Below are 24,374 nucleotides of genomic sequence, written 5' to 3'. Positions count from 1 at the left end.
ATATTTGTTAATGTGATAAATAGTGAATCTTGTTTGAATGCATATATTCTGCTTTATTTGATCAAAGCCGCGGTCATTTTCATAAAGTTAACTGTGAGTTGGTAATGTCTATAGTTTGAAGGGTTTAGAGGGCCACTGTCCGACTTTAATCAAATTAGTTTAACAGATGTCTTTTGTGACACTGGATTAAAAGTGCACTAATTTACTAATGGGAATGGGGTACAGTGGGAGGGATTAGTTCTTTATAATATAGTGAATTAAGGTTTAAATTCTTATTAAGAGAGGTGTTTATGTTTAGTGTTTAATGATGTCTTAAATAGAATTGTCTCTAATGAGAGTATGCCTATGCTTAGAAAAAAAGAAGAAAAAAGTACACTAATTTATCCATTTTTGTTCCCTAGAAACTAAGATATTCAATCGCCTTATCATCTTCATAAGCTTTCACATAGCAAGCACTCCTTTTTTTTAAAAAAAAAGGCTAGAAAAGCTAATGGGCTGAGGGAGAGGGAGAAGGAGGACTGTCGTCCACAACTTTTAATTGTTCCTGATATACTAGAGGGTGACAGAAAATAGGTTCAAACGATGAAATTTCTTTTCAAGCCCACTCATCAGGACAAGCTTCTCCTGCTGAAGATGAACAACCTTGTTCTTCAGCTTCTTGTTTTCTTCGCTGATAATCTGGTTCTCCAAATACAGCTTCAGATTCTTTAGCATCATTTCTTCCCCTGCCATCCTTTCACTTCGTCTGTACATGCATACATATACAAGACTCCTATGCGTTAGGATGTCGGACGAAACCAATGAAGATATAGGATAAACCATAATTTACCTCGCAAACTTGTAAACCTGAACTTTAGGTCGTTTGGATCGTCGTTTCCTAGCTGAAGAGTGAAGGAGACCTATCGAATTAATCACCTTGTTGCCCACGCACATGATCTTCTGGTTCCTATACGTCTTTAGTGAAGAAAGTGAGAGGATATGCAGAATTTGATAAATCATTAGTTCCTATAAATACACAGTTTTGTTCTTTATTCTTGTATGCAATGATGCATAGGGATATGTAGCAAATATAGACTCGACAGAGAGTGAAGAGGCGTTTCTTCGCTTGTAATGATGACCAAAGTATCAGCCTCTAGAATAACACACATCCAATATGGGTGACCCAATAATAAGTTAAGGGGGGAAAAAGGGTATTTTGTTGAAGACAGGATGGATCTATGCACTTGATTTCCTGACATCTTTATCAGCAGTAGAGAGCATTTGAATCCCTGTGCATGCTTAGGTACACGGAATCAAACCAAAGATTCAAAATAGAAAAGGCCTTAGTCGGCTAGTCCCAAGTCCCCACTTTCACATCTTCCTACTATCTGCTATGTCTGCTCGTTATTATGAATTGTGATGGCCAAAAGAACCAATTGGTAGGAGAGAGATGCAGGGAGGCTATAGTCAACAAATGAATCGAACATTGCTTCGTGCGTTCTCCCATTATCAGAGTGATTTCAAATTTATACATCCGAATCAGTAACCTTACGTGGCCAATGCGATGATAACAACATTAGGCCAAGCACCGCATCTTCATTTTTCTTCCACGCGGTGTAGTTGACAGTTTTTTCTTGTTACGCGCCCTGCCAAAAATGAATTTGCTTGTTACTTATAAACTCTGCAACTTATCGTTGACTTTATTATTTACGTTGATAACTTGATATATTGAAATTAATTGGGGTAGTTGCTGAGGCGATGAATTTATCTCGCAAGTAAAAGATTGTGTATTCAGTTTTTCTTTTTTCAATATTCAAATAGTTTCAAAATTGAATATTATCCTTAATATAAAACCTATTTAACTAATTTAATTGTAAAAAATGTGATATGTTTTTCTTAAAAGATTATAATCATTTTTATTAATATCCTTCCTCTCTCTTTTATTTTTATTATACTTGAGGGAGTATCAATAAAGATAATTTAAGAAAAACTAATAAATATAATAAGTAGGTCTTATATTTAGAATAAAAATCAACTCAATCATTAGATCTTATATTAAAAATCGGAGGAGTATTTAATACACGGTGAATCGACACCCCAAATCAAGGTGTAATGAGGCCTGGCGGGGCTGCAGGAAGATCAACGATCCTGCTGATAACTTTTTCTGTTTTTTTTTCTTAATTTTCCGGTTGTTTATCTGCTCTTTTTATGCAACCTTTTGGTTAAGCCTTTAGCTGGCCTTGATTAACCCCAAAAAAGAAAAAGAAAAAGAAGTGAACATTCCCATAATTAGATGTCACAGTATTTGAACGGCACACTGTAATGTAGAAGACAAATGGTGGTCATAGTATTTATTTATTGTTTTGCTTATTTATTTTCAAAGTTGGTGACAAAGCGACAACAGACGATGCGGCAGCAAGGGCCTGTGCGTTGTCGATCATAATGACGGCATTGTGACGGTATCGGCGGCCTGGTGAGAGGGCACGGTCAGCTCCCTGCCACTACTCTCTTCACAAGCGTGATTTATACGCGCTCACTTCTCTCACCGTTGTTGCGGAAAACAAAGGCAGAAAGCTTGCCCAGTCGCTTGTAACTGATAATTGGTGCTGGTCAAAGGAGGACAGTGAAAGTTGGGGAGTGCGCGTGGCATGAAACTTGTAGGGCATGCGAGTGTTAGGAGGGCCAGTGCTGTCCAGCCGGTCCAGCGGCTCCCATGTTGTGAATGGTGATTCCAGGGCAAGCCTCGGGAGCACCCAACTTGCTGAAAAGCTACATAGCACGCGCTCTATCCCTGTTTTTGTCCTTCTTTTGGCTTTCTCTTCCTATGTTATTCTCATTATTATTATTATTAACCAAAAAAAAGGAGAATTTAGAAAAAGCAGTGGCGGGGAGGCGGGCCCACTATCTGGGTTGGCCGAGGGAGACAATGACAATGGGGTGACGATGCAAAAACTAGGGGTGCCGTGGGAAACCCAGACGATTTTTCAGTGGCAACATCAAACGCCAAAACCAGGGGACTTTGTTGCTGCGCCTCCCCACCCTCTCATTTTTTAAGGTCCGCTTCGTCGCCGTCCCTCCTTTGCCTCCAATCCATCATCCTCTCCTCTTTTCGATTACGCCTTCTAGTCCCTCCTTCCTCTGTTTTCCCATAATATCTCTCACTCCTCCAGATTTCATTTCTTTCCTTCTTTCTCCTATTCTCAAGGTACGATCACTTTAATTCTTCTTTTTTTGTGTTCATTTGTTTTCTTGTTTTCTCTTCTTACGTTTCTGAATGATTTGCCTTGTTTTCTTTTTCATTCGATCTCTCATGCATTCCTCGTGACTCGTGTGGAATTCTGATCATCTATTTATTGTTTTTAGTTTCTCCACCAACTTTGCGATGGTTAGATGACCAACGCGGTCTAACGTCCGAATTCTGAGCGGATGCTCCGTGATGCTTCTTTTGCCTTTTCCGGTGGTCAAAAGAAATATTTTTTGGACGCACATTTCTTTTTTTCGCTCACCCTTTTTTCAAATACAGCAGAGGGCCAAGCCCAAACAAGAGCGTCTCTTCTCCGGTTATGCCTCCCCATGTCTTTCTCCGTGCTTGAGGATTTTTTTTTATTTTTTTTATTTTGCCTTCTCCATGCTGAGGTTATGTGCATGTATGTCTCAAATTTAATTTTACCTCATCTAGAATCATCTCCTCACCGACTTTTCCGGAAAGTTTTTTGGAAACGTTTTTTTTTTTTTCAAAAAAACATTACTGTTAAGGAGTTTTAGTGGGTTTTTTAGGCCTGATTTGGTGGGATTTCAATGACCATACGCAACATATATATAATCATTAACACGGTTTCCCGGAACTCCCAAGCAGAAGTCTGGTCGAACCCTAGAGAAGAATTACCAATTTCGTATATTCACCTTCCCTTTTCGCTCCTTCGCAGAAGATGGGTTCCCAACAGAACGATGGCACAAGCTACGCGCCGTCGGAGCCGAAGCCATGCGCCAACAACTGTGGATTCTTTGGCACCGCCGGCACCATGAACCTTTGCTCTAAATGTTACAGAGACTTCCAAATCAAAGAGCAGCAGGCCGCCTCCGCTAAAGCCGCCATGGAGAAATCACTCAACCCTAGATCCGCTCCCTTACCTCATCAGACCCGGGAAACCGACCCCACAGCGCAGTTCCTTTTTGGAACTCCTTCGGAAGCATCGTCTTCATCGTCCGCGGTTCTCGGTGGCGATCAAGGGCAGCCAAAGGCGGCGAACCGATGTAGCAGTTGTAACAAGAAGGTAGGGTTGACTGGATTCCCGTGCAAGTGTGGGAGCACTTTCTGCGGGGCACATCGATATCCGGAGAAGCACGAGTGTACATATGACTTCAAGGTTTCTGGCCGTGATGCGATTGCCAAGGCTAATCCGGTGGTGAAAGCCCCAAAACTAGACAAGATTTAGGATCTGCCTGTGTCCTGCAACTTGTATTTTATTTGATTAGCGCATTAGAAAACGGTTTGGCTTATCTCTCTCTTTGACTCTTCGTAGCTACTAGTTCGCGGAATTAGATTGGACGGTCCAATAAAAAGTCTGATACCTGCTTGGTTATTCATGGTCGCTGAATATTTGAAGTGGCTATCTGCTTGTGCTTTCTTCATTTTGCTGGTCTTCTATATTGTTTGTAATCATCTGATTAAAAGGGTATGTGGAAGAAACAGTTTTAAAAATAATTTTACGATATATGAATTAAATATATAAAAAGAGTTTTATTTTGTTAATTTTTAAAAATGTTTTTTGTGATTATTATTTGGGTGGAATCAGATCATAATTTTAAAAATAATTTTATAATATAGAAAATATGATTAAAATTTTGACAATATGGCAATTCCTGTCGTTCATGTGCAAATTCACTCGATTTTAAATAAAGAGGGTTGTATCTCTTTAAGGTTGTTTGAATTAACTTTTTAACGTTTATCTTATGGAGTATGAGACTCTAGAGAGTAGAGAGGCGTCTGGGGGTATGTAGAAAGTGTTTTTTGAGCATACTAAATTTCTCCAAGTGCTGTTTCACTTAACTCCTGAAGGGCGTTTTCAGGTAGTCAATACAAAGGGATGTTTGGCCCATGTGACAGTGCTTTTAAAAAATATTTTTTTACAAATCAAGATAAACTTCTCTATATATTTATTTTGTATGCTATAAAATTATTTTAAAAACTACGATTTGGTTTTTATTCAAATACCACCAAAATTTGAAATGGGACAATTACAATAAGATTATGGGAAAAATCATAACATCTCTTTTTAGTATAAGAACTTGTTGGATTTTTATTTTGATTTTAATTTTAAAATTTTAATTCATTTTATCTTTTATATTTATTTTTCAAAATGATCTTTATAATAAAAATAGTTCTAGCCAATATATTTGAGTGGCAAGGATATTTTAGAAAGGAAATCTATTTATTACAAATAAATAACTAAATTAGTTTTCTAATCTATTCAAATTAATCAATAAATTTTTATATTAAGAACCGGAAGTAGTAATTATAAAAAATCTCAATGACAATCTAAAGAGACAGTAATAACAAGTTCTTTCTGAAACTTGTTTTGTAGTTATTTTCCTTCTGAAAAGCTCATTGTAATTCTTTCATTTTATATTGAGATTTCATAATTCATACCGAAAGGTGAATATTCCTGTATTTTTACCTCCTGAAATGTCCTGTTCGTTATTAGATGTCGCAACTTAGTAATTTGTGTTTCTGGTTAGATTGTAATGTGTGTCACTTGTGTTGCCACTTAGACTGAAAAATCCGTAACTAATGAAGGAACATTGTCAGCAGAGGAAAGTTTGAGATATTTCTTTTAACGTTTAGGAGAGATAATGGTTTCGTTGGAACAGGCCCTCCAGAGCTTCCCCTCATACTTATGGACTTCAGCGTCTGCTCATATACCTGGGAAGCATGAAACATATTCAACCATCACGCATACTCCTTCTCCTTAACTATGAACTGGTTCAGAAATTAGCAAGACTAAACAAGAGAAATCAAAACGGGAAAATAATCTTTTTGTACAAAAAGATAGTTTTTTTTTTTTTTAAAACTATGATGCATTGCACATGTCCAGGTCTTGTATGGTAAATATACATAAAAACTTACTATTTCTGTAAGCTTTTGTTGATTCATTTTAATTAAAAATAGGCTGAAGCTAGAAATTTGAAAATCGGTTATATGCGTTTGGGAATTGAGTCCGCGTTATGACATTTGGGTCTATTCGAGTCGGGACCTGCTTAAGCAGTCAGGTTACTTTTGACTGAGGCTATTTTACGAGCATAACTAAGAATATATCATGTGTTTTCTGATAAAATTATTTAGTTTCAACCACTAATTATAAAATTAAAAGAAAATTTTAATACTGTGCCTAATATTAATATCCATTAAGTTAATTTGCCAATCAAATCTCAGCGCATAAAATTTCTTAATCACAAAAACTTGCGTGAACAATATTTTAAAATTATGTTGTACTACCTTCGATGCGTAATATAATACTTCGTTTGACTTTTATTCTAATCCTAAATATAAGACCCTGATTTATTTTGTTTCTAATATTTATGCATTTATTTTCAAGATAGTCCTTCTAACAATGATAGTTCTAACCAACACACTTGATTAACAAGGATATTTTAGGAAAGACAAGACTTATTTATTACAAATAACTAATTTAATTTCTTTTTTTAATCTCCTCAAATTAGTTAACTAGTTCTTATATTTAGGATTGGAGGTAGTATTATTTATAATAAAAATCAAATACAGTAAAATTTGAATAGATAATTAGACCAACCATATGTGATGGCAAAAATTAGACCTACTATATAAAAGCAAATGAATATGAGTTTAATCCATTTAACATGCGCGCACGTATATCGACATCAGTCCATGAGGGTGGTGAGCTACGAGGAGGGCCCGCACGCGCGCCATTTTACTTTTTAAAACCCAACTGCTTTTTTTTTTGGGAAGGGGGACCTTTGGTATGAGACAGATATGGGCCTTGACTTTTATACGGCCCAGTTAGTATGATGAAAAATATTTTCAAAAAAGATTAAAGTAGTAAAAGGGAATGAAGGATTGGTGTGTAACATGAAATTTTTGTATAAATATTAACTTGGTATGTAAATTTATGGTATGAAAAGACTAAAGCATCCTCGGTAAATTAAAAGGAAAAAAAAACCATCATTGTGAACCTCAAATTAGCGCAGCATTAGCGTTTTTTATTTGCCAATCTTTTTGTTTAATCTTAAACATACAAATCAAATTCATATAGTTTTTTGGGCAAAATCGAGATGCTTTGTCTCGAAGTCGATGGATAATGATAAGTTGATAATTGAGATAATCGTAACGGAACACTTGGAGAAAAAGGTGAGGTTAAAGCCGCAACAAGGGATAGATGTTATAAGCATATTCCAACAAGAAAGAAGCTGGTTAAGAATCTACGACCCAACCGGTAAAATTATAAAAATATACACACAAAAACGAAAATGTAAGATTCGTGTTTTGTTGACACGATCAAGAACCCTATCCTGTTTCTTCATCTGTACCAAACCAATTTATCGAAGAAAATTGACCGAGGTATTTCAGCTACGTTCAATTTAATTTATTCACAGGTTGGGGCTAACTTTACTAGCATATTTGTAATTGGCAATTAAAAAAACTACTGAAAATTACACATACAAGACAGGAAACAATATAAATGCTACATTTTCTATATAAAAAAAGAAAGATGAATGCCAAAGCATTTTCAATATAATAAGAAACGAGAATTAGGAATTATTCATTATCTAATCTTGCACACAATTTATAATTGAAAAAAGAAAAATTAAACAAAAATAATCGAATCAAAGACTGAATTCAATTTAATTCAGTTTGGTTTTCAGTTTTAATTCAAAACAAGCAAAATGACTCTTTTATAGGAAAAAAGCTAACTTTTTAAGAGGTCAGGTTTCTGGAGGTTGAATATGTGTGTGTGTGTGTGTGTGTGTGAGTCTAGAAGTTTAATCAAACAAACAGAAAGTGGAACCTCTTATTTAAAGAAGAGCCAAACAATCCCATATTAATGCTAAACCCCGATCTATGAGAATGAAGGAGATCATGAAAGATGTGAAAACATTGCTGTTTATCTACGAAGGGAGTGAAGATTAGTCTTTTGAAGACAATCCAATGCAACTTGGCTTGCAAGTATGCATACATATAGGCTGTAGCTCAAATTAAACTGGAGATAAAATGATGTACGTAAAATCAGCAAACATAGATATACATCCCAACTATTCTTTTTAGTGTGTATTAAAAAGAAAAAAGAAAAAATTAAAAACAGAAATATGAATGCTTTGTTGGATGGGAATGAAAAACGAAAAACGATCTTTTCTCCTGCAACTAATTAGGAAGCAAAGGAATGAACTGTACTGATGATTTTCATACCAATTCCTCAACAGTATATATAAGCACCTTTAATTATATAAAAATATAATACGCGAGCTGAGTTCATATAGATAAGATTAACACAGCCACGTGTCCTTGCCTCCATATCTTCTATATATATCCATGTCTCCTCTCCTGTCCCAGTATAATCCCATGTATCGGAGGAAGAAGAGGTAAGCCAACAATCCTGGGATGGGATGTTTTCTGGAAATTCAAGCTTTGGGTGGACAAGTAGTGTAAGCGCATGGAATATTGTGATTTGGTTGTGTGTGTGTGTGTCTATATATATATGTGTGTGTGTGTATGTATATATGGCTTCAACTCCAGAGAGCTGTGTGTGTGTATCCAGCTGTGTGGTCGATTACATGCGTGAACAAGAGAGAAGCTACATCTTGGTAATGATTGCCTTTAATTTCAATGCAAACATTTAGAGACTGCATGCCTCGAAAAAGAGCTATCATCAGACACTGCATGTGTGCTGGCCAGGCACCAACAGTTACACGCACGTATACATCTATTTAACTACACCATACAAATAAACACACACGATTCCCATATATATAAATGTGGGCATGGCGCTGAAGTTTTGTCATATAGAAATGAGGTTTGATGAATACCCTAGCTACCTTCAGAGCTGCGATCCACAGTAATGTTACTCTAGATGACGAAGACGAACATATCAAAACGAGAGAAAGGACTCAATGAATAATTCGCAGAGCTGTAGCCATAAACGGAATAGTGAGTTTACAAACACTTCACGCACTGTGTAAAGGAACAACATTAATAGACAGAAGCAGCTTCGGCAATCGCAACTTCGATCACTAGCTATTTGGTATCGTTCTCTTCGTCCTCGATCTCCAATTGTCTTACCGCTACAACAACCATCACTAATTACTCTCCTACAGGCTTCTCTTGAACTGAACCAAATGCGCACGCACCCTTATTCTCATCAACTCAAACTCACCACGAACCATAGCAGTTTACAGTCTCAGTTGTCAAAGCCAAGTAAACATATATGATCACCTATCTAATCAATCGATGAACTAAATTAAATCACGCACAAATCCTAGGAGAAGCTTACCAATTAATTAAGCTAATGTCGTGGGTTCATGTTTGAACATCATACGTCTGACCTTTCTAATAAGTTGACAGAGAATCAATCTGGCGTGGAAGTTACGATGCTTCATCCGAATGGAGGACGAGCAGTGGCCCAGAAAGGCTGATCAGAAGGCATCTGCATAGAATTGAGAAGATTAGGAGGCAAAGCATGCATGAGTGGCGATGTTGTGTCCCCTAATAGCGGTGCTGTTGCTGACCAACCCCACCTGGTGACCCAATTCCGGGAGGACCTTGAATCGCCGCCGATGGGTCTTCTTCCTCCAAAGGAAGTCTCTCGTAAGCAGCGTTGCTAAACGAAGCCGCCATGATCACCACCGGTCCCGCAGCCATAAGCGCTCCTACTACGGTTCCCCCGACCACCTGACCTTGCCCGCCAGCCAAATATATGGTCAAACCGGATGCGGCGGGTGGAGCCGGTGGCGGCAAGAAGGAGCCAGCGAGTGACAAGATCTCGAACCTTCCGTGAAGAGTGACGACAGCACCGGAAGAAGCGGGTTGCCTCAAAGTGACATTGGTGACGGTGCCGGTGCCGCTCATAATACAAACCCCTCTCTGGCGTCGCCTGGCGAAGCTGGACACGCTTTCGACGATGTCACAGCCGTCAGCTACCTCCATGACGTGGGTTCTAAGGGCATTCGCACTGTCTCGGGTTATGATGATGGGTGGTTTGGGTTTGTTCTTGGATCCGGAGGGTCTGCCTCGAGGCCTTCTCGTCATTTCGCCACCACCTTCTCCGTTCATATTGCCTTGATCGTTGTTGTTATTGTAGCTGGTTTCTTCGCGTTCTCTCTTGTGGGCGAGGTTTAGGCCACTGCTGCTTCCGCTTTGTTCCTCTTCTGTGTTTTGGTGTAGAGACTGAAATTGATGCTCATGCTGGGACTGCTGGTGCATATGGAATGGTGGAGGAAGAGAGTGCCCATGCCCTGCCATCGGATCCATTCCTAGTCCTTTAATATTATCCTCGAATTGATGGCTTTGACTTGTAAGAGAATAAATCGGCCAATTGTCTGAAGCAATAAACAAAATCAGACTTGGACTTCAAAAATTGAGCAAGGCGACCGGTGCTACTTCTAAAGGAATCAAGTATTGATATTTATGATGACTACTATCTAATCTCTGGTTGTCTCTCTGTGAACTTCGAATGGAATAGTAAGAAACCTTCAACTGGAAAGAAAGAGATGATCTGAGAAGAAATTGATGTCGGTGGCAGCAGTCACCGCGCAAAGACTTCTTATGGATTTTCTTTCTTTGAGCTGAGCTTCAAACGCATTCGTGAAGAGTGTCCATAGTAGCGGGTGGTTCGGGGAATGGAACTATATGAAGAGAAAAGAGAAGAAAAGCTCGAGAAGGAGCTTCTTATATAAAAACTGGTGTGTGAGTTAGGGTTAGATGAGATCCAGGACACATGGATCCCAACTTGTTTTGGTTTGGGTGAGATCCTGCTTTCCCGTGGGCGGCGGGTGGGTCCCCCTCCCTCACTCTATTTATCTATCCATACAGTTACTTTCGTTTTACATCAAGTCCTCATGTTTTATCTCCACTTTCACCGTACAAAATTTCTCAACAACAGCTTCCATGATCGACTGATATAACAAGTATGCCCTAATATGCATGTATTTAATTTGCAGCTTAAAATGCCTAGTTATATATAAATTAAGCGGGCTTCTCAAGATCATTATTTTCCATATGCAAGCACACAAATCGAATGGGGTTACTTGTGTAACTGATAATGAGTTATGATAATTCTGATGAACAAGGAAATAAACTGTAACTAGGTAGCTAAGTAGCTGACAAGGATCAAGCAAGGTAAAAGGTTAGGGGTTTAGAACCTATAAACTTGGAAGTATTGCGCCGCTGCTTTAGATTATTTAGTGGGGACGGACAGAGTTCATTATAATGAAGGAGCAAGCATACTGGTGAATTAATGGCTTGATAAATCTGAAGTAGTACTTGCTTTTGGTCGTTTCCTGATGTGTGTGTATATATATAAACACGTTAAGACAGGAAACTGGGTGTGTTTTAAAAAAATGAAAGAATAGCTGGCACAATTAAAAGAGGAGTAGGGAGAGAGATGAGGTAGGAGCTTCAAATTTCAAAGAGGACCACATGCGCCACCTGGGACTCCTGCAAACTCCATGTTTTATAATGTTACTGCTATTGTCAAAGTCTAAGCTTTAAGGAGGAGCCTCATCCACTTGCTGAAAGCCTGACGCGTGTCTCTTCCCCCCCGCTTCTTTCGGGTCCATTCACTTTCCCTTTCATTCTACTCTCCTTCTTCTCTGCCACCATTCATGACTAACTACTGCCTCTCCCATGTCTCATATAGTAGTATGCGCGCGCGCGCGCACACACCCCCAACGGATCGATGACCTAACAAGGTCGAATTAATCAGCATCCTGACAAAATCTGGCCAATCAGTGAATCTCAGCCACACGTTAAACAAATATGAACGTATTCGTATATGTGTATTATTTAGTGGTGTTGTTTTTGTCGGACATGATGGGCCAAGATAAAACATATGTCAAGTAGTGGGGTATGAGGAGGAAGAGGAAAGTTGGTGGAGAAAAGAGGAAGGGAGGCATATGCACTATATTATACTCCTCCGGTCCTAATTATAAGACCCAATTGACTTATTTGAGGAGATTAAGGAAGTAAGTTAAGTTGGTTATTTATAATAAATAAGTGTTGTCATTCCTAAAATATCCTTGCTAATTAAGTATTGGCTAAAACTATCATTATTAGAAGGATTATCTTGAAAAAAATGCATAAATATAAGAGACAAAATGGATTGGGGTTTTATAATTAGGACCAAATAAAAAGTCAAATGGGGTCTTATAATAAGGACCGGAGGAGTATTATCTCATATCCTTAATATAAGAGTTTGTTTGACTTTTATTTTGGTCCTAAATATAATACCTTAATTTTCTCTCATATTTATTTATTTTTTTCTAAGATAATGTTTGTAATAATAGTAGTTCTAACCAATATACTTAATTAACAAGGATGCTTTAAAAAAGACAATACATATTCATTACAAATAACTAATTTAATTATTTTCTCTAATCTACCCAAATTAGTCAAGTAACTCTTACATAAAGGACAAGAGGTAGTACATAGTTTTCAAGAATAGAGAAGGCTTAAAAAAACATATACAACCTCTTATATGATTAACTAACTTAACCTTTTTTTTTTTTTATGTTTATGTGAAAGTAAGTATATAAGAAAAAAGGGAATGAGACGAATATATGTGGAGTTAGAGTTGAAGCTCGGGATACATGGATCCACTAGCACTTAAGAGAGGGTGGAATCCCAGTAACTAGTCACTAGGAGCACGCACGCACTGCCATGAATGAGTCTTACGAAAAGATAACGTAGCAGCAGCGGTCCATTGTGGGCCTCGAAGATGGAGAGGCTCTCTTTTAGCTTCTCACTTTTGTTTTCTATATATTAAAATCTGTACTTGTAACTGGCCATATATACACATTGGGTATGGTGTAATTAAATTAAACTATTATATGATGAAAGCTACTCATCAAAATGAAAGAATGATGTAGAAGTAACAACACACCCATCTGGTCAAAAAAAAACAACACACCCATCCAATGAAATGCCAACAAATATATATATGTTATGAAAGTGCAAAGCCATATCTATCTATCTGTCAAGTAAAATGAATGTATGGGAAAGAAGGCGGAGGCAGCGCTGAATGAAAGCACAGGAGGATCGCCGGAGGGCGTGCTGCTCTTTCTGGAAGATGCTCTTTGTCCCTCTTCTCTCTCTCTCCCTCCCTCTGTCTCTCTCCAGGACCACCCCCTTCCTCTCCTTCTTCTTCTTCTTCTACATCCATCGCCTAACTCCCCGGCTCTCAGAGGATGACATGTAAACCAGGCAAGGGATGAACCTTGCTTATGTAGTTATTCATTTATATAATCTCTCTCTCACAACAGACACATCAATCTTTATCGTCGTCTGCTCATGTATGCACACACGAATACAAAGGTCCTACGGCTAATATGTCATTGACTTAGGAATGAATGATGATTTGTGAATATATATATATATGTGTGTGGTTGAATATGATTTTGAGAAAATAATACGATTGGGATGCTGCTGAAAACTAATCAACATATTTGATGCAGCTGATTTAAATTACTAGGACAGAAACGAGAAGAAGGCTAATATCAAAGAAGCAAGTAATAAAAAGGGGAAATGAATAGAATAGAATTAAATAGAAAAAAGATATTTTAATTTAGAAAAGATAATACTTATTTCTTGCGAATAATTAACTTAACTAATTTTTTTAATTTATTTAAATTAGTTAACTAACTGCTTTATTAAGAATAAAAACTATCAAAGAAGCAAGTAATAAAAAAGGGAAATGAATACAATAGAATTAAATAAAAAAAGGGGGGGGCATGTGATTGTGTGAAGAGGGGGCAGCCTTCCCAACGCGAATATGGGTCATTGCATGCTTCTGCACAGTGGCAGATCACAAGTGACAAAGCCCCCACGTTTGTGCTTCATCTTCTTCTTCAATCAACCAACCTGTCTCACATTTAAGTATCACTATTTCTCTCCCAATACGACAAATCTCATGCTTCCACATGAATTTTGACTCACCCCTGCTTTCATTTGGAATCATTTTCTTGGACGCCGCTTCTAATGAATTAAATATAGGTGTGGACTCGCGCGTGGAGATGATTACATTGACGTGGGCCGAATATCAGATTAGGTGAATCCCCTTAGGAGCCCGTTTTTATTGATCCCATGGGCCTCAACTCATTTCAGGTTCTGTGCGTTCTTTGGATTCGCTGCATATTTCCAGTTTCCACTGTGTTTGTACATTACAAAAAAGGGAAGAACAATGGATAATTGCATCATAGAAGAAGAAGAATTGAACAAAAGGAATTGAACTGTTTGCAAATTATAAATAATATGAGCTATCACTTAAATTTCCTGCAATAAACCGAAGAAGTTTAGGTGGCTCATATTTTGGGAAATTTCAAAAACTATGATCTAATTATTGGTAGCATGCATTGTTTTATTTTCTTATTTTTCATACGTTTCAGTGAACCAACCAAAGTGCTTAGACAAGCCTCTTACTGTAGCATTTCGGTTTAATAGATGTCGTTATAATAATATCAATAATATTTATTCACAAATGAACATAATGCATGCAGCTCTCGTTCTTAGAAAATATCCCTAGATTTTTTTTTGAAAAAACTTATTTTAATCAAGCTTCAAGTCTCTCTCTCTGTTTTTTTTTTTCAATTTGGCTTTAAGTAATTTCTCAGTGCAGGACGGATATATGTAATTACCTAATTAAACAGTCCGCTCATCACTTTCCTCTTAACAGCTATCCTTGGTGCACCTTATGGAATATGAATATACAGTCCATGTTGAAAACACTTCTCAGAAACAAGTTACCTACGTCTCATTTTCTTAGGATCCGCCAACTCAAATATCATTAAAGGACCAAATTTGTTTTGTGGGTAAAAAAGAAATCTTTCTCGACCATCTTGACAACAACTCAACCAGTGAGTCTTCTATTGCTCGCTTATGAATCCTGGCTATCCAATCAAACTCCAGGCCGTTGGCAATAATGAACAGCAACTGACTCGGAAGTCACATGTGTTTTGATTGATCGATATATTATATGTCCTTAATATAAGAGTTAATATGACATTCAATTTAGTTCTAAATATAAAACTCCAAGGTTCTAATCCGTTTTCTCTCTCATATTATCTATTTTTTTAAAGTAATCTTTATAGTAATTACACATATCAAATGTTCAATCAACTGGTAGTTCTAAGTTTCTAACTAATACAATTGATTAATAAGAGTATTTTAGAAAAAATAACACATATTTATGACAAATAATTAACTTAGTAAACTTTTTTAATATATTCAAATTAGTTAACTAATTTTTATTAAAATAGTATTATATTATTGTTCCGATCTATTTCACCCCACTATTGACTTTTGTAGGCTTTGATGAGTTGATAGCCATGTCTGTCGCATTTATTACATCAATCATGCATTCCATATAATATAAAATCATTCCCCCTTGAATTGGGCTTGGTTTACAGATACGGAGAGAATCCCTAATTATTGTTAACATCTGACGGGATTTATTGGTTATTATTATATCTGATTAACTATTTCCTTTTTTCACATGCTATGACATGCAGAAAATAGATTAAGTTACAGAAAGCTAAGTGAAACCTGATATGACTATTTCTACTTGTGGCTCAAGCAACCTAGTAATAAGCGAATTATTTGAATCCTAGAATTAGTTTCTTATCCAAGTTGTTTACCCCAGGGTAGTGAGTTGTGACGCAGAGGAAGAAGCTGTGTGGGTGCAGAGAATCCATTATATATCATGAAGAAAAGACTCTTTGGATCCTTGTGAAATGATGATTGGAGATCATTTAATTAGTGGGAATCGTCTTGTTGTGCGCACTCTGGCCTAAATTGCAAGTACTTCCATCTTCTTTTGTATTAGGCTCCATCTTTGTATCATAAAAGCTGTTCGAGTTGCCGTCTTAAAAAATCTTTCTTGACCATCTTGACAAAGCAAAGAGGTACACCTCAATTTCCACTTGGACCATTTGTTTATCATATATTTGGACGAAAGGTACTCCCACACAACTCTACGTCTCTCATTCTCAATTATTTCTTGCTTTCCAAGTGGTTTCTTACTTTCTTTTGTCGATGTGTTTCTCCCCTTTTATCAATATCACTTAATTACCTTTTCATCAACCATCAAGAAAGTAGAAACGACGTTTTTTCATTCTTTTCCTCTCTTTAAATCGTATGGCTCTAATGTCCAATCTCTCTTTAATGCCTAACCGCTCTTTCCTTCTTGTGGTTTGGTGCCATGTATTTGCATTGTAACAAGCTTTCTCTGGATCTGCAAGTTCCACAATTATTGAGCGAAGCTTTCTTTGCCATAAATGCTTCCAAATTATGAGATATGATTGGAGGCCAAGCTGTGAAATGATGATCTAGTTAGTGGGGAGGAAAAGATAAGTACATGATTAGCTTAGGTTGTGTTCATGGACTAACAACCATTTCCTCCCACCTTATCACTTTACAGAGAGTGCTCTGTGAATCTATGCTTAAATGGGAAGTGGATATTAATAATGGGGACCAGAAGAAATGGGCCACCTTTCAGAAAAGGATTTTGTAGGTCCCTTAATTAGGATTTGTATTAGAGCAAGTCCTAGAAGGAATCAAGTAGCTAGATAGTCCCAATATACTTAGTTCACGTTATTAATAGGTGTGCTGCGAATTTTGCAATTTTTATATCATGACTGATTGATTGTGCGTCTGTTAAACTCACACCTGTTGTATGGGTATATTTTTATTCCTCATGCTTATGTTTATTCTTTGAGATTCTCCCATATCCTCCTAAGGCTTATTTTCTTAGACTCAATATCACATTTAAAATTTAATTTTCCTTGTGGGATATTATAATCTTTCCCACCACATTAGAGTCTTAATTAAGCACATTCCACACAAGAATATAATCTCTCTCGCACCACTACCAAAGAAGCCAACAGAAGCGCTTACAACAATCCTATTGGGCAAAATGTCAGTACCGTATTGTGAAGATTAGTGGAGTTAGAAATCTTTCTAAAAATTATCATAACGTGATGAATTAATATTTAAATTCTTAATGAAAGATGTGTCTATATTTAATACTCAATAATATTTCAAATATGATTGTTTGAGAGAATACCCGTGCTTATTAAAAAAATATTTCTAACAAGAAATATGTATCAAGCAAGACTTTAAATGGTTTCAAAGCAATTAAAACCAACATTCATAATATGCGATAGATGTAAATTTCTTAGTCTAAATTCTTTAACAATTTGTGTCAGTTTACATGGACAAGAGTATGCGGGGGAAGAATATGATCTTTAAAGGATAAGTTTTAAACGCATTTATCTTGGTAGATTATTCTCCAATGCATACTTAAAAGGTTAAATACATTAATATAAAATAGGAAGCCTCTACGATTCCGATGACAATTTATTAAATTTGTTGATGGAATTTTGTATGGCTTTTCAGCACTTTAAACAATTGAGTATATATCAACACAAGGAAAAAACCTACCAATCGCACTCTGAAGAGTGAAGAGTGATATATAATAACTAAACGTCGCTACATTGATTTATTAATTATCAAACATGTTATCGAAGTTATTAATACATATCAAAGTTATTCCAACATACAGGAAGTTATTACTAAGCACATGATTCCACTTTATTCTACACTATAAAATTAAACGCAAGAATTTAATGAACTTGATATTCGTCCATAAAGAATCAAAAGATTATATTCCCATATATATCTACATGTTAAAGCCTTGGTATCCTCTTCATATCCTGCAGTATTCAAGTCAATGGGAGTGGAATCACAGATGAACTTAACCCCCCACTCCCTGGTACTAAAGACATATATTCCATTCAGTGATTTTATTCTTGATAATTTTCATTATTTAACAAGAGCTATGACTTTTAAAATAGCTCGTCGTTTCACAAACACAGCGACTTACCGAGTCAATATCGTGTGTGTGTGTGAAAATTAACGTGTCCTATAAAATAATTATGGCGTGCTAAGCGGTTCTCTCTGCATCTCTTTTTATGAGAAACAATCTCTTTTATGATGGCATCTCTAAATGTAAGAAACAAATTCTAATTTGTCTGAAATTTTGAAATGTTCTTTCTACTTTTACCCCCCATTAAATATATATCACCTATTATCTCTTTGCAATAAACTTTTACTCATTATCTCTCACATATTTTCTTTACAAACAAAGACATAATTGAAAAAATATGTATACATCCTATATATTTATTGTTTTTAACTAATATTTTGAATTTCGTCATTTTGATAATTGTTTTTTCTAACAAGGAGGGAGTAAAAGTTAGTAATATATATGGAGCACACACGAAACTTTTTCCAAAGAAAACGCCTCAATGAAAAAAAGATGTTGTGGGAGGTAATCGGAAAATGCACGAGACTCTTTATTCAGCAGTTCTTGCAAATGGGAATAAGTGCGATAACCAGCCAGAGTCGTAGTTCATACGCACTATCCAAATATAAATCTATATATATAAGTTAACCAACAATCTCTTTAAGTGGCAACAAGAAAAAGCCTATCTTTCCTAGAAAACGATTAGTCCCTCACGAAACTCATGCACTAGACCTGTTTCCGATCTCGTGTCCAACCCACAAATAAAGCCAACGCATAACTGCATCTTCAACATTCCTTTACCCAGCAGCAACATTATTGAGCTCACCAAAAATGTCATCAGCAACATCTAAATCTGATAAAACCACCCAAGACGCTCCACCTTCGCCGTCTGATGCTCAAGAATGCCCTCCCGGTTTAGTCAAGTTGGTGCTTTCGGAGCTGAACGTTCAACGGAGAATAGCCATTCCGTTGATGGCCATGAACTTTGCTTGGTTTGCCAAGACAGCCATCACGACTGCTTTTCTGGGCCGCCTTGGTGAGCTCAACTTAGCCGGTGGTGCCCTCGGTTTCACTTTTGCTAATGTTACCGGCTTCTCTGTCTTGAACGGTCTCTGTGGCGCCATGGAACCCATCTGTGGTCAAGCTCATGGTGCCAAGAACTTCAGGCTCCTTCATAAGACGCTTCTCATGACAATCCTCTTGTTGCTCGTCATAACACTTCCCATCTCTTTCTTGTGGCTTAACATTGACACAATCTTAATTCATTCTGGCCAACAAAAAGATATTTCAGTCGTGGCCAAAACCTATGCCAAATATCTCATCCCCGACTTGGTAGTCACCGCATTTCTCTGTCCCTTGAAAGCCTACTTGAGCTCTCAAAGCATAACTGTCCCAACCATGTTCAGTTCAGCCTTAGCCCTTGCTTTTCACATACCCACAAACATAGTCCTCACAAAGGCTATGGGCCTCAGAGGGGTTGCAATGGCGGTTTGGATAACTGACCTGATATTTACAATTCTACTGGCCACTTACGTTTTGATTCTGGAAAACAGGAAGGAGAACAGGTGGAGGGAAGGAGGGTGGTGGGATCAAAGCATTTATAGTTGGATAACGTTGCTGAAACTCAGTGGATCATGCTGTTTCTATACCTGCCTTGAGTGGTGGTGTTATGAGATTCTAGTCTTGCTCACTGGCCACCTGGCAAACGCTAAGCAAGCAGTGGGAGTTTTAACCATTGTGCTCAACTTCGATTATTTGCTATTCTCAGTCATGTTATCCCTAGCCACCTGTGTTTCGACCCGTGTGTCCAATGAGCTTGGTGCGAACCGAGCGGTTCGTGCTTACCGGTCCGCCTGTGTGTCTCTGGCCGGAGGCATATTGTCAGGTTGCGTAGGCAGCTTGGTGATGGTGGGCGCGAGGGGAGTATGGGGCCCCCTGTTCAGCAATGACGGGGGAATCATAAGGGGGGTGAAGAAGACGATGATGCTGATGGCTCTTGTGGAAGTGTTCAATTTTCCACTCGCTGTTTGTGGAGGCATAGTAAGGGGAACGGCTCGACCATGGTTAGGCATGTATGCCAATATTGGTGGATTTTATCTCCTGGCTCTGCCTCTGGGTGTGGTTTTTGCCTTCAAGCTCCATCTTGGGCTCAGTGGACTATTTTTTGGACTAGTGATTGGTATTTTCGCATGCTTGATGCTCATACTGGTATTTATCTCCAGGATAAAGTGGGAGGAAGAGGCTCGCAAGGCACAAACACTAACCTCAAGTGTTCAGGACCAAGAAGTATTTGATGAAAATGAACAAACAGAAGCCCTTGAAAATGTTAAAAGCACAACAATTACTAGTTCAATTTAGAAAACATGTATATCTGCATCACTCGTGCTCAGCTTAACCATGCAGCATAATCAAGATCGAGGCCATACTTCTGTAGATTGGTTGAGTTTTTTCTTGGTTTAAAACTCCATCTTCATTCTTTATTGCCTCCGTAATCTGAGATGTTTTCTGCAAATCACTGCAAATTTACAATCACTGTAAAATGCTCCTGAATATGTCACTGCTCTTTTTTCGCATTATGGTGGGGGTGGTTTATTCTGTTTCTTCTTCAACTATATTTGAAAGTAGAAGACCTGCAATTTAAATCAATGGAGCAGAACAGCCCATTCATCTATTATACAATTAAATGCAACACTGATTACAACGCACTCAAAGCAATTCTTTTGTTTATAAATATCAAAGCAAACATCAATCATCTGTAAACTTTGGATTAGATATCAGGGCCTCTAGCTCTTTAGCTTTCTCGGCATCAAAGCCAAGGGCAGCCAGTATCTTGTGACCAGGTGATTCTGCTTCAGCCCAAATGCCCAGAAGTAAATGTGTTGTAGTAATTTCCCCATCATGACCTGCAAAGTCCCATATGGAGTTGCAATTGGATTAAATTTTTAGCATTATGCAAAGATAAGAATCAGACAGAAACCTATTGATCACAACTTTTTTCTGGGGCTTGAGTTTATATATATTCAAGACACCAGAAAGCGAAACTACTGCCTGAAGCAAACCTGTTAGCGTTGATACTTATTAAGTTTTCATTTTTCTTTTTAGTGATAATGAAAACTCACGTCACTCATAATAAACAAAATAATCTTACGGGTGCCATTAAGACCAACTAAAATGGTAAACACCATCGAGAAAGTTGCCAGTTCTCTCTAGGAAGCAAGGACCCACGAATGTTTCTCTGTTTAGCTATAGAAAGAGGTCTTAACGCCATCCTGATAAGTATTTGATGCATAATTAAAGATCTTCTGGCAATCATGACTCCCAAAAGCAGAATTCGGGTCTTCTCTATAATTTATATCCAAAGGATAATTCACAACACAAGCGAACTAAGACTAAGCCATCATGACCTGGATATAGTTTGACTATTCATTATGGTATTAAAAACAAAACTTTTAATGTTATTCCAGCGCAATTTACTTGACTGATGAACAATTGAAAGCTGCTCACCTAGTATATGCATAAAGTAAAAACTTCAACAATGAAATTCAACCACTGTTTTTAACTTATCAGGATAATTGCCAAAGATGCACATGTCATACAGAAATAGAGAAATTGAAGAGATAGCAACATACAGACCAAAGAACATGTAATTGTTTCCCGAGTTCTACGCTCTACTGTAGATGAGAAAAATAATAGCAACAAACCAGAATTAAGTTTCCGATCAACAGCCCAGTCAAGGGCCCTCTGAGCTTCTTCAGTTAGTGGAGGATGCTCAGGACTGAAGAAATACAAATCTGCTTTTCCAAGTGCCTTCAAAGCTTCATCACGCACCTTTAGAAGTGTGATTCCATTGGCTCGCAAGTATTTCGAGGCTGGACTAGTTCCTACAGCCCAAAAAGGGACTCAGCATAATGCATAAACTTACACATGCAAAATCCTTATTGCTTATATATTTGAGGAGGAGGAGGAGAAGATATGGCAGCAAGAAAGGGGAGGAAATAAATACAAGGCTCTGAAACACAAAAAATGTCATGACTTTGCCATATAAAAGAATTGAAGCGTGATCTATAGAGTTAGTGCCAACAGATGTCATACGTCCAGTAGTTTTGCCTGCAGCATCCAGATTTATGTTCAAACGAAGCAGGTAAACAGAGTTGGACAATTTTCATGAGGCTCCCCGTGAAAGAAAACCTCTTTCAGTGGTCTGGCGATTGCCAAAGTAAATATTGACTATAAAATGGGGGAAAAAAAAATGTGAGAAGTTATCTTATGGAATTGGTGAGGATTTGAATAGACTTGGCCCAGCACTAAGACACCATTTGAAGGATAAAATTTGTAAGCTACCAGTACTTTTATAAACCTGTAATGGCAGCAGAAGACAAGCATTAGCAGTTGGGAGTTGTTTGTAATGGGTTGCAAGCATAAACAAGGCAGACCATTCTGAAAGTGGTGATGGTTAGTTGGCGGTTAGCTTGGAATTGGCAAAGCGGTAATTGACATTGAAATATGACGCACATTGTGCTTGTGCTTGTGGCATTCCTAATAAGAAGATGCAACAGCATGTGAGGACTACAAAATAATTGGACACACAGATTGAGGATTGAAGGCTTTGGCATGCCCGCAAGCAAAAAACCAGAAACACAGGATATGCAATATAATGTGTGGCCTATTTTCCCACAGGAAAAACATATATTAGGACTCAACATTTGTTCTCAGCGTCAACCTTAATTATAAAGAAGAACATGTAGACACTGTTATATGGCATGACAACTGGAAAACGATAAGAAGGCTTAGGATTGACGAATTGGCCTACCCTCGATAAGAACTCCCATAAGAAGGGATTCAGTACCAGTATTGGGATACTTGAGTTTTCTCGCCTCCAGTTCAGCCATTGCAAATGATTTTATAGCCTTCGAAGACCATCTGCTTCCGTCAAATGCAATTAATTGTCAGATTCTTATAAAAAGGCGATGGAAAGAAAAAAAAAAAGGGCCGTACTAGTTAGAGAAGATGGAAAATCTACATAGGAGAGACAACTGAGTTCAATAGAAAGTTTCATTTTCAATAATTTTCAGTTGACTTCCGGAGAACATGACGGAGGTCAACAGTTTGTTTGTACCAGGCAAAGGCGAAGTAATTTTCACTCCAAAATAAGTAAATATCCAACTCCATACATTTCAAGTAATTCGACTCAACCAAGCAAACCTCCAACGACGAAAGCAGCAAAAAGACGGATAGGAAAATGTACTCACTTGGGAACTTTCTGGCCGGAAGAAACTCGCTCGGGATCTCTGCAAATAGGAAATGAGAAGCAATCTGGAAGACCCAAGATAAGGGAATTGAATCGAGAGAAATGGAGAAATGTGGGATTTGGACTTACGCAGTCGGGAGGCTGAAGGAGACGATGGCGACGAAAGGGCGGAGCTTGGACACGGGTGTTCTGACATTATTAGGTTGAGGTTGAAGCCAAAGTTTGGTACCCAGCCATGAATTGTTAAGGATTTGAGGTTGAAGAGGATGAGCATGGAAAAGCCTTCTGAAATCCGACCGCAATACCAGATTTGTTGTGGAAAGCTGGGACAAGAAGTTCGCAGCAGCCATCGTTAGTTCTCAACAAAATGGAAAGATTGGCTCTTGGAGTTCATGGACTTTGCCCATTCCGGGGTTTTAGTTTAGTTTGGGATGGAACGTTGAGTGTTGGGAGGAAACACAAAAAACATACGGCGTCGTTGGAAGCTGATTTGGGCTAACACTCCCAAGTCATGATCCAATGAAAGGCCCCGTTTGGTTGTACCAAAAAAAAATTGGTTGGGCCTATGAATTAACAAACGATTCTGCCTGATACAAAGTTGTGCCAAAATGAAAATGATACAAAGTAGCCTTCGGGACTTGGAGATTGGTACACAATACGCAAACCTGGGCTTACAATGCTGTCCTACTTGTTCTCCCCAAAAGCGCAACGCCAATTCCATGGAAACTTGTATTTAAAAACGAAACATGGAAACCAAACTGGTATCTTTTTTTTTTTTTTTAATTGTTGTAGACGCACAGAAGAGGGCTCTCTATGTCCTGAATGCTGTGATCCGATCTACGACTGAATATTCTACAGGAGCTGGTTAACTTTCATTTTTGAGAGTCTTGAGCTGTACAGTTACATCGACTTGTACCAGCTTCTGTAATAAACTTGATTATGGGCTGGGCCACTATCTCTCTGGTGCATATTGGAACATTAAGGGGTTTAGTAAACAAAACAGACTGATGAACAATGTCATGAGCTTGATTTGACAAGCTAGTGAACACATCCATTTGCCATTCACATCTTTCATAAGGAAATCTTTGATTTGCTTTAGCCAA

At 37.8% G+C, this 24,374-nt stretch overlaps 5 protein-coding genes across 6 annotated transcripts; 2 read left to right on the top strand and 3 right to left on the bottom strand.

The window, feature by feature from the left end:
* Positions 1-436: 436 nt before the first annotated feature.
* On the bottom strand, positions 437-1,423 carry LOC114721106 (uncharacterized). Its single transcript, XM_028906916.1, has 2 exons — positions 830-1,423; positions 437-745 (listed from the first exon to the last, which is right to left on the bottom strand). Exons 1-2 carry the CDS (start codon positions 997-999, stop codon positions 553-555), a joined length of 363 nt encoding a protein of 120 aa, XP_028762749.1. The 5' UTR covers positions 1,000-1,423; the 3' UTR covers positions 437-552.
* A 1,479-nt stretch (positions 1,424-2,902) lies between these two features.
* Positions 2,903-4,611, top strand: LOC114721115 (zinc finger A20 and AN1 domain-containing stress-associated protein 1). 2 transcript variants are annotated; one of them, XM_028906925.1, is made up of 2 exons: positions 2,903-3,183; positions 3,902-4,611. In XM_028906925.1, the coding sequence occupies exon 2, from the start codon at positions 3,909-3,911 to the stop codon at positions 4,413-4,415; it is 507 nt and encodes a 168-aa protein (XP_028762758.1). In that variant the 5' UTR covers positions 2,903-3,183; positions 3,902-3,908; the 3' UTR covers positions 4,416-4,611. The 2 variants fall into 2 exon arrangements, with proteins under 2 accessions (XP_028762758.1, XP_028762757.1); XM_028906924.1 differs by having other exon boundaries at positions 2,904-3,184; positions 3,906-4,611.
* Positions 4,612-8,821: 4,210 nt separating this feature from the next.
* Positions 8,822-10,843, bottom strand: LOC114721141 (AT-hook motif nuclear-localized protein 24). The gene is given in 2 exon segments (XM_028906962.1): positions 8,822-9,721; positions 9,724-10,843. Coding segments are annotated over 2 exon segments (873 nt in total). The 5' UTR covers positions 10,478-10,843; the 3' UTR covers positions 8,822-9,602.
* Positions 10,844-18,589: 7,746 nt separating this feature from the next.
* LOC114721140 (protein DETOXIFICATION 56) lies at positions 18,590-20,599 on the top strand. Its single transcript, XM_028906961.1, has one exon. It carries the CDS (start codon positions 18,855-18,857, stop codon positions 20,379-20,381), a length of 1,527 nt encoding a protein of 508 aa, XP_028762794.1. The 5' UTR covers positions 18,590-18,854; the 3' UTR covers positions 20,382-20,599.
* A 39-nt stretch (positions 20,600-20,638) lies between these two features.
* Positions 20,639-23,692, bottom strand: LOC114721114 (ATP-dependent Clp protease ATP-binding subunit CLPT2, chloroplastic). The gene is made up of 5 exons (XM_028906923.1): positions 23,401-23,692; positions 23,273-23,311; positions 22,834-22,943; positions 21,725-21,904; positions 20,639-20,926 (listed from the first exon to the last, which is right to left on the bottom strand). Exons 1-5 carry the CDS (start codon positions 23,619-23,621, stop codon positions 20,769-20,771), a joined length of 708 nt encoding a protein of 235 aa, XP_028762756.1. The 5' UTR covers positions 23,622-23,692; the 3' UTR covers positions 20,639-20,768.
* Positions 23,693-24,374: the final 682 nt, after the last annotated feature.

Source organism: Neltuma alba, unplaced genomic scaffold (genome assembly GCF_004799145.2).
Source record: "Neltuma alba isolate B1F8T4 unplaced genomic scaffold, ASM479914v2 tig00012011_pilon, whole genome shotgun sequence".
In the NCBI taxonomy this organism is placed as follows: domain Eukaryota; kingdom Viridiplantae; phylum Streptophyta; class Magnoliopsida; order Fabales; family Fabaceae; genus Neltuma; species Neltuma alba.
Note: the sequence above shows the minus strand (reverse complement) of the source record. Positions and strands in the feature narration are given on the sequence as shown.